We start from the raw sequence: 10531 nt of genomic DNA on the forward strand, positions 1-10531 counted from the left end.
TTTTTCTGCGAATGGCACATAAATTTTAAAAATAATCATAATTTATATAAAACGGTTTTCAAAAATATAATGCAATTATTTAAAAGTATTATAATGTTAGAGTCTTGAATTCATCAAACAATTTGGGTATCAGCACACTGTCCAATCACAGTGTCCGGAAGTAGGGTACACAAAAGGCCAACCTAAAATAATGAGAAATAGTACCGTTCTTCCTATAAACACCGTATGGTGAATAAATTTCTGCATGGGTTCTCCACTGGTGACCATTTTTTGCAGGTTTCATGGGAGTAGCATTTTCTTGATTTTAGGGAAGTGTTTGTAAGAATCAGGCAAAATTGGAAAAATCAGAAACATGCATGTCAAAACCATCTGCCATTGAAATGTTCATTTTCAGTGTATTTCAATGAAATTTTGACTCAACGGTCCAGCATGATATTGAAAATCTTGTCTGTTTTTCTTGATTCTGATGGTGCAAATAGCCAAATTACATTGTCAAAATGATAGTTTTTTCATACCATGTTTCACCGACTGCCTGATTTTTTTTCAGGGACTGACACTTAAACTATTTCTCCACTGTTTAGAGTTGACAAATAATTTAAACCAGTTGTAAATGAAGGAGAATCATATGCACCATTTATAGGCATTATAATTGACAATGATAGTATTTTGACTTGGAATAGAAACAATACACACATACACGAATTTGGCTTAGAATCCGGGTTAAACCCAAGCGAATATAAATTCTCGCCAAATTCAAGTCCATGTTTTATGTATTAACTTTAATTCCATTAAATCTGAATACGCAAGAAAAAAAGACGACGAAAATTTGACACCCGTATTCATAGAGCAAATCGTGCAATTTGGTACCTGCGAAACTTAACCGTTATACGGTATTACTATTTCTTCAATTCGATACGAAATATTCTGTCATGTAACGTTTGACACACTTTTATTGATAATAGGTAATTAAGTTTTACATCACACTTTCCTGACATACTCTGACTGTACGTTACAGATATATAGCCTAGTTTATTTAATGGTTATTAAGAAATACCTTTGATATAGTTTGAAATCACGTTTTAAGAAATGGCTGATTAGTGTGTTCACATTTTTACAGCGTATGCTGGACATAACTGTGTGGCGTTAGACGTCAGACAAAACCAAAATACTAAACATCAGTATATGATCGTAGCTAAATTCGCAGACAAGCATATTACACACGTCTGACTGTAAGACCTGTAAATGCAAAGCAATCACGTGTTGTTGTTTTTTTATACGGTTATATATATTTAGGACAGGGTATGAAAGTCTCGTCATGTGACTTCGTGATTTCACGAGAATGGGTACTACTCTATCATTCAAATGCATAGAGATTTATTATTTATAGAGCGATGGGTTCCGTATTAAAAGCACAGCATTATTTCGTGAAGAAAAGTACCGATAAAAATGACAAATATCTATTTCTACATGATAAAAGTGTAAGGAAAAAGAATGAAATAGAAAATTGTGCATTGTAATGTAGTGTTTCTATATCCCGGAAGAAATAATAAAAGGCAGATCGGTCTTTGGATTTCAATACGTTCTACACCAGAAATTCCGGTAAGGAAAACGAGAACGAGATGAATAGATTGTATAGATCCTCAAGAATGATTTATACCACATTGAAACCTGTCTCAAGCGAAACCCTCTTGGAACCAAGCTTTTGTTTGGTTACCACACAGAGTTTGGTTTATACATGTAAAAAACGCCTTTAAATCACTTTATTAGATGCATGGTTTACACAGGTTTTTGGTGTATTCAGGGTTCAGTGTAGACATCATTTGTAATCAAAGTTTTGAAACTATTACAAAAAGTGTGCACTGTGGCGGTAGTAATAAAGATGTCGTTTGAAAAGGAAAAACAAGATACTTCGAAAACACAATTGACACAATTGAGCAATTACATTATTAAAGAAATTGAAATAACTTCAGACAAAATTAGTGCCTCTTAGATTTTATATCCTCAAGATACTTCTAAATAAAACGCTTTTTGTGTTGCTGATTGGCATCTTTTTTTTCGAATTAAAAGTATGAAACATAAAAGGTATAAAAGAACATCATTAAAAACATCAATTTGTCTAGTTGGAAATAGAAACAGTAAAAAACGTGGTCGGTCGCTCTGACGTCTAAAGATTCGGAAGAAAAAATATGTATTGTGAGGTACAAATCAAAAGTTGCAAACACGAGTTGAGTGGAAACATTTAAGGAGGTAGACATATGGCAAGGGACATAACTCTTGAAATCAGTGATATGTTTGAATCATATTCATATTCACCAAAGCCTTTTAAGCTTTCCTTTGAAACAGAATGCGATCAGTCCAAGTTACTTTGATGCTTACATGAGGTTGATGTGAAATACTGAATACAAACGTTCCAATGACTAGTATGAGTTGTATCCCTTACCCTAGATCTAACTCCTTAATTTATTTATTATATACCATCTCATTTCTTTTGGTTTGTTACCAAGATACAGATTTTGAGCAAATGGACCGGAAACGAATAATCACAAATCATAAAAAAAATTACTTACTGTTTCGAAGATGAACTAGTTAGATTTTCGACTTATTTTGATATACTGCGCAAGGAAAGTTAGCTCTGGCATTCATACTCAAGACGAACCACTTATAATTTAAGATTTGTAAGCTACACCTGATGCTCAAGTCCTTGTCAACTGAAAGTCTGAGCATTCGTGATGAACCTATTTAGAATTGAATATTTAAGTACGGCTCTGCCTAAAAACCAGACAGAATCTTATATTAAGTGAATCATGCATTTCTTAATTCCATTTTTGTTTTTTTTGGAAATCCTTCTGTAGGCCCCACAGAAATTGTATTAGGAAATATAAGTGCAAATAAAACTAGTCTACTGGAGATATTAAATAGCAGATCTCAATTATTTTTTGTTAGGTAATCCTTCAGTAGACCTTAGAGAAATTGTATTTGAAAATAAAAGTGCGAAAGTTGCCCTCTGGAGATTTTACCACTTAGAGTTTGGTTATGGTCTACTACAGAAAAAGCACCGGAATACTTCCCGTCAGAACTTTTACACTATAACCCGTCAAAAAATATTTCACGATAAGTAGCACATCCAACCATATGAACATAGGAAGACTTTTTAGAACAAATGTATTAATACAGTTTCATGGATTATCTAAAGATATGATGAGTCACCTCCTGCCTGTTTTAGGACGCTTACCTTACCGGTGCACCTGGTCCATGCTCCCAGTTTTTAGTGGCGTCCGAGTTGCTTATTTGCTTTTTTATTTTGTATGTTTGATTTTAGCTACTTTATGTTCTTTGTTGTGTATGTCTGTTTTCCATGTCGGATTACATTCTTTTGATTACTGCTATACTGGTTCCCTTCTTTACTCTTTCAGGCAGATCCATACTTGCATGCAATACACGTTAAGACATATCAAACGTTTTTTGCGAGATTGCATGTTTTATACATTTTATTTTTAACCTAAAGCAAGATTGACTGCAAATTATTGATGCTATGTTTGTATATTTTAGGTTACGACTAATAATTTCAATACTCCGTAACAGTAGACTAGAAGCTAATCTTCTCTGTCACGTTTATGACTGGAAAATAGAGAAAATGTCAAACACCGGAGAATTATATATTACAGAAGACTACGAAATAGGTGATTTTAATCTGCAGTCTAACCGACGACTTCAACACGGTAATGTACCTCCTAAAAGAAGAGCCGGTAGAGTTACTCACCCAGATAGGTCTGCATTTAGTCGCAGAGAAGGAGGATCTGTTATGTATCACAAACCTAGACAACATGAAGTACTCAGAAGAACGTCATCAGCGGAAGTAGATACAAACACCACGAATGATTCGTTTGCTAATCAAACTTTGAAGAAGTCGAATTGCAAGTGTTTCAGTGAGATTTCATTGAACCATGCTCCTAAAGTCAGTAAGGACAATGATTTGGATAATGTCATAGAATTTATTCAAAAGTTAACATCTTCACGTTCCATGAGCAGCGAAAAGAAGCTCCATTATGTGTCTGAACTTTTACTTAATTTGGATCTCGATGATATCACTGAAAAGAATTATGTTCCGAAACGCCCCAAAAGGCGGTATTCACCTTCCGCTAAGGTTATTCGGAAACTATCTCGCAAAAACTCTGCAGTCGAAAAGAAGCCTTCAGCAAACATAGCTGAGCTTAATCGGAGACTATGTCGTTCCCTCGATAACATCTTAGATATTGACCTTAATATAAAGGGAACGAACTTCGACTCATTTGACCAATCGAAGTCGTTGTTGTATATCCCAAACGCCCATCTACGCAGTCGGATGAATTTAAAGAAGGATGATGAAATCTCCGTTGTTCCTGAAACAAGTGAAATGTCTTCAAGGGAAAGCATTGATTCTACCGTTGCAGATGGAGGCCCATCGTGTTTTGATGTTAAAGACAATTATCGAGTTGAAGATGCTGATATAAAATCAGACCAACCATGCAACAGCACACAAGAAGGAGAAGTTGGTACGTCAGGTTTTCAGAAAACGTCTCAAGATTTTATTGTTTACAACAAACATTCAAGAGAAAGAAGTATCGATTGTTTATTCAAAGACGACCCAAATCCGGAAAATGACGAAAAAAGAAGTCAGGATCTACTTATTCAAGAAGGTAGTTCGAAGCCAAGAAGACAAGAAAGAGACAGTTTCAATCGACGGTCGGTAACAAGAATAGCTAGTAAATACAAAAATAGGTTTGTATTCCTATTTTTAAGTAGCCGTCTTTGTAAGAATCATGCAAAATCTGAAAAATGTGATACACCCCAAAAAAGGCTACATATTTTTATTTTTGTAATTAAATTGTTTTATGGGTCTATATTATGAAATGTGTCATTATTCATTCAAATCTGCCTGCTCTTAGGAGATAATCAACATTGAAAATCCAATTGATTCTATTGTATTTGAGTGTCATTTACAAAGTTATCTCCCTTAATTTTGAATTCTGTAGTGCATTCTATACAATTGTTATCTCCTATGAGCACGTGTTATATGAAAAACCATATGTTAATTTCTGTTTACTAAAGCATTTTAAACAAGATATCAAAAATAAAAAAAATATGTAGGCTTTCCAACCTAAATATATTTCAATATAAGCATCATAAGCTATAAAGTACAAAGCATTTGTACAAGTAGAGTAGTCTCCCTTTTTTACTCTAAACGTATATTATCTCAGGTAATTAATCGCCAAAAAGTCTGCACTTTTTGCAAAGTTTTTGCAAAAGGGGTGCGGAGGAGGGAAACACCCCGCTCCAAGATGTTAAAATCGTTTTTGACAACTGAAATAAATTTGGGCACTTCTGCCGGCTTTTGAAATTTATGAATTCGATATTCTGGATAAGGGATGTAATTGCACCCCTTGCACTTGTTTAGACGGCCATGATTTTTTGCACAACGATTTATCATTGTTTATTGTCCGTCTGCTGCAGCTTATTCTTATAAGCACTTGTGTGTCACAATATACTTGTGTTTTATTGTGAAGGCATTGTTTTTTTTTCTTGCAATTTCTGTAAATTCCCATGAAATTAAGCAATATTCTAATTAAAAATGTGATCTACGCCTTCATTAAAACAAAAAGACTTCAACAAAGGTCAAGATACATCCAATTGTCTTATTCATTTCGCAAAGACATAACCTTGATGAAAAAAGAGAAAAAAAAAACCTTCAACCTAATTAAGACGTTTTCACACGAGTTGCTTAATAAAAACTAAAGACAATGTGAACGACATAATTTTAGTTGAGTGCTTTGTGGTAATAGCATCATTTTTATTGCAGAAGGTCATGGAATCTATCAAACTCCCCAGAGACAATAGAGTTAGAAGCAGGCTCACCTGGTGTAGAGACTGCAACTGAAGGGCTGTTGAATTCTCAAACCAAAGTATGTTCTACTTTTAATTTGTAGACCGCGACATTAAATATTAATATGGTTTTAAGCTTTGAATAAAGGACGGAATCTGTATAAAAATATCATTTGGCTTTGTTGATAATTCACCGGTACTTTGTTATATCGCCGATGTCTCGACCATCCGGAATGTGTGAAACTTCCTTCATCACCTTCATCATACGCTGTTTGTCTTTGTTAAAAGTTGAAACATTCACTTCCCATCTTCAATACGCTATTGTTTCCGGAATGTGTCTACAATACGTAATTGTTTTTGAAATGTGTCGGCAGTACGTAATTGTTTTCGAAATGCGTCACAGCTGACCGAACGATTTTTTTTTAGCAACTGCATATATATGACGTCACTGATGCTCCATCCAGACCATTATATTGGTACAAAAACCAACAACAACTTAACCTAAATATAAACGACAAGAAAAACAGAAGTTACTTTAAGAGTAATCAAGGGAACCAAGGTTATAGCGGTAATCAAAAGAATGTAATCCAGGGACAAAGACCAGACATGGCAAACAAACACGACAAAGAACATAAAGTAACTAAAATAATACATAAAAAGTAACAAAAGTAAATGAGCATATCGGACTCCACTAAAAACTAGGAGCATGGACCAGGTGCACCGATAGGGTAAGCATTCTCTGCTTTTCTCGAAACATCCGCCGAGTTGCTGATAAAAAGTCAAGTCCGGGGTAGTGAAAGAAAAACTATGACACGTTGAACAAATCAGTTTTCATGGTGCAGATGGAAACACCGTAACGATCCACGAGTTCATGATGACGACCATACAACTTCTGTAGTGATGACTTCAAACTTGTAGCAACATAACCCAGTTCCAGAAGCCCAATTGTCAGAAGTCTAGCGCGATACAAAAAGTCTCCGTAATTACGGCAAGTTCTGGCATAACGTATGAGTTGTGATATGAAACTCCATACGCAGGGGCTGAAGAGATGTTGCTACGGATGAAAGGAAAGTTGACAATTCTGAATGAAAGGTCATTACGTGTGTCGTAAACTTTGGTCAGTAGTATTCCTTTACCATCGATTTCTAAGTGTAGATCAAGATATGAGGCTGACTTCACAGTGTCTGCAGTATCTTTTTATCTCAAGTTCTTTGGGGTAGATGCGATGTTTCGAATCCCCGAAACAAGATTGTATAACGATAATACGTAATCTAGCGTACCAATTATATCAAAACTAACGTGAGCAAATCTTTAGTTAACAACTCATACATGTTATATGGTTTAATTTTTCGCTCATATTTATCGCTCATATGTTCAACGTATTTGGTAAACTTTGAACCAATAATGGAAGTAATAGAAATTGTAACTGTTCCAAAACTCATTCTGTTCGTGTACAAATCTATTTTAAATATGTTTAAAAAAATGAATTCATTTTGTCATCAGTGAATTATTATTCTTAGTTAACAACGATTTATCTGCTGTACATTTTGTCAATAGTAGAATTAAATTTTTTGGTATCCTTTACTTTTCGCTGACTGTTTTTTTTTATTCTATACTTAATTATTAAATTATTAAACATGTTTGTATAGTTCCAATCAAATTAAGTTAGGTTTGTCGATGTTCGATTTTAATTTATCTACTAAAGTAAATCCATTTAAACTGGTGTTTATTCTACATAAACTTCTTTTTCTCATCAATTGTTTATAGCCACACATATCACACCACAAAGCTGGCCTGAGTCAAGGACAAACTGGGAAGGCAATATCGTTAAATAATCTCGACTTTTCCAATGGGATCTTCGGAAGTGCCCCAAGGAAGTCAATGCTGAGTCTTTCAACTGATCTTGGATATGATAGCCAGAATGACCACGGGCATACTGATGACCTTGGGTCAAGAGATGTATTATCGTCTGCTCAAGGACCACGTGACCGACGTCATTCTATCACATGTGGTACCAATGCTCTTCGCTTGCGTCGTTCGACATCAACGGAGGCTGACAGTCAATTGGTCTCTGTAAATAAAGATCAATTTAAGGAATATAAAGTTTGAACAACATGTATACTGCTGGAGTTTTTCATCAAATAAAAAAGATATGTAGATCTAATATTTTATTAACGTTTTTATATGTTTAGAAAGTGAATTGCAAGGAAACGCATGAAACGTGAAAGTCAGAAGGAGAAATTCCTAGCAAGAGCAACAAACCGGAAAGAGTCACTAATAGGATAAACGTTCTCCGAAAGTTCAAGATATACACATAAATTAGCACATCGAAAACAATATGTTAACTCACCGCTTTATATTTTTTAGCGCAGCGTTAGGCATTGTCGAGGAGTCCTTAGCTTTTGTTCAATATTGCCTAACTGCACTGAACAATTATATTTTTGCATGCTGTTCGAAGTGGTGATTTTGACATAGAAAAATGCTATTTTAGTATATGATAACATTCACCACAAACGTTTTTATAATAGCGCTGTTAATTTGACCTAATAAAAAGAAGACAATTATGAGGGATATAATGTCTATTTTTTACAAAGGTGACCTTTGTCTTGGTTTGCTTGGCAATTAAGTGAAATGGAAAAGACTTTCGAAATCGATATTTTCTTTTCGTATTAAAAGTATCATTTCCATCCAGGTAATCAAATGGCTAAAAGGCGGCAGAATATGTGTATGCAAATATCTTTCGTATTATGTAAAAATCAAATTTTGTAAATGGCATTGGTATAGGTGATTCATGGTGTGAAAAAAATTCCACTCAATAAAACGATATTTTTTCCAATCTTCAAACGTATGTAATATTTGCTTGTTCATGTAACCACTGTTCTTTCTGACAAATTGATATTTTAGAGAAAATAAAAACATGCATTGACCTACAACTCAAATCAACGAACGACAGCTCTTGAGCATTGTCAATTTTATACACAATGAATCTATATACAGTTTATTTTGACAGTCATTTACCGGAAGAGGAACTAAGATTACTTGTTCTGTGAGTGTCTGAATAAGAATTCGGTGACATGCATGAATCACCTCGTGTCTGAATTTTTACAAAGACTTCTCTTCAAAAACTAAATGGTTTGCAAACACACATAAAACAAAAAAAATATAAAACATTCACATAAAACTAATCAAGTAAGAAAATTAGATCGTTAAACTAAAATTGTCGTATTCAACAGTTCAAGTGTTTTTTTTTGGATATAACTGTTGTATTCTGGTGTTTAACAAAAATCAGGGGTATTGAAGAAATATAATTTCGGCAAATGCTAAAAGTTTACATTGTCATGAAAATTACAATGAAATCCATTTTTCTTTGTAGTTTCCAATATAAAACTAATTAAAATAAGCAAAAAAAATTCTTTTGGTGGTTATAATAGGTGTAGGTATTTGCTCTTACTACTTGATGAAGCTCAACATTTCTGGTATATTTAATATTCACAAGTTTTAAAATTCAGACAAGGTCAAATCTGAGTATTGAGGTCATACAAGTAATTGCTGTACAGACAAATCATACTTATTACACGGAGCATCCTTTCTGTCATCTTGCAAAAACATACAGACATACAGACATATAGATATCTTTAATCAACTAGTAGTGTTTGATATGATGTAAAGATAAAATATTTACTAGTAAATTATTTTAAAACAATTTGTGACAGCAATTTGAATGGTAAAACTACAAACAGTAATTGTAAAAATCCTTTTTCAAGGGGAGTTATTGGCGAGGAAATGGTCTATAGAAATACAATTATAATTTTAATTTTGTTAACATTACATGGAAAAGGGTTCGTTGACCCAAATTTCTTTTTGAGGTATAAAAGAATGTCAGTTAAGTGATGTTTATATAATTAAAAAAATCTATAAACAAGTTATTTTTAATATTTTGTAAATTAATGAAAATTCCCTACATAATTCATATAAAATGCTGTAAAAAATGCATTGTAAAGGCTTAAATATTTCCATATTAAGTTCGGAGACCTGTGTTTTTTACATTTGAATTCTAAAGTATGTGTATTCAAAGTCATTTCTGAGAAAGACGTAAAATCTATACATATTGTACTAGAAAGATTAGATAAAAGCTGCCTTAATATCTCATTAATCCCCTGTTTCATAAATTTCCTAAATTCAAGTTCGTCATTAGCCTCCTGTGGTTAATGCCCAAAGTGGTGGTTGCTTATCATTTAATATTTAATTTTTTGTGAAATTCTGAATAGTTCAGCGTTATCATTTCGTATATCCTAACATGGTGTTATAGCCACGCCCCGTAACTACGGAAATACTTCAAGGGGTATCCCAAAAATGCGTGTAAACCGCAAATGGCGATATCGATTGACAGTTTACAGTATTGATCAGAGTTTATAATATTTTAAAATTTATAATACTGTTATATCATATATCTGTTATATGGAGTTTTAAATTAAAATATAAGAATTGTTTTCAATTGTTGGTTAGATAATGGGATATAAACGACTTTAGGTCTGTTTACGCTGCGCGGTTTATGCAATGTAAACCGACCAAAGTAGTCTAAATTCCATAATCTAACCACAAATTCAAAACAATTTTCAAATGATTATATCATTTCATATAAATCTTGGTATTTGATCCTTTCCAACCAGTT

The 10531-nt window shown here is 33.5% G+C and overlaps 1 protein-coding gene across 1 annotated transcript in view; it reads left to right on the plus strand.

The window, feature by feature from the left end:
• LOC148610480 (uncharacterized) overlaps positions 1-8023 on the plus strand; it is a 46218-nt gene extending 38195 nt beyond the window's left edge. Inside the window, exons 11-13 of the mRNA XM_088595518.1 lie at positions 3550-4758; positions 5837-5939; positions 7627-8023. Coding sequence (XP_088451644.1) covers positions 3550-4758; positions 5837-5939; positions 7627-7968 — 1654 coding nt within the window. The 3' untranslated portion in view covers positions 7969-8023. The remainder of the gene's footprint in view (positions 1-3549; positions 4759-5836; positions 5940-7626) is intronic.
• The last annotated feature ends 2508 nt before the right edge of the window (positions 8024-10531 follow it).

The sequence above is a fragment of the Perna viridis genome, chromosome 8, assembly GCF_037379345.1.
Source record: "Perna viridis isolate PV_CMFRI_1.1 ecotype Kerala chromosome 8, ASM3737934v1, whole genome shotgun sequence".
Classification (NCBI taxonomy): domain Eukaryota; kingdom Metazoa; phylum Mollusca; class Bivalvia; order Mytilida; family Mytilidae; genus Perna; species Perna viridis.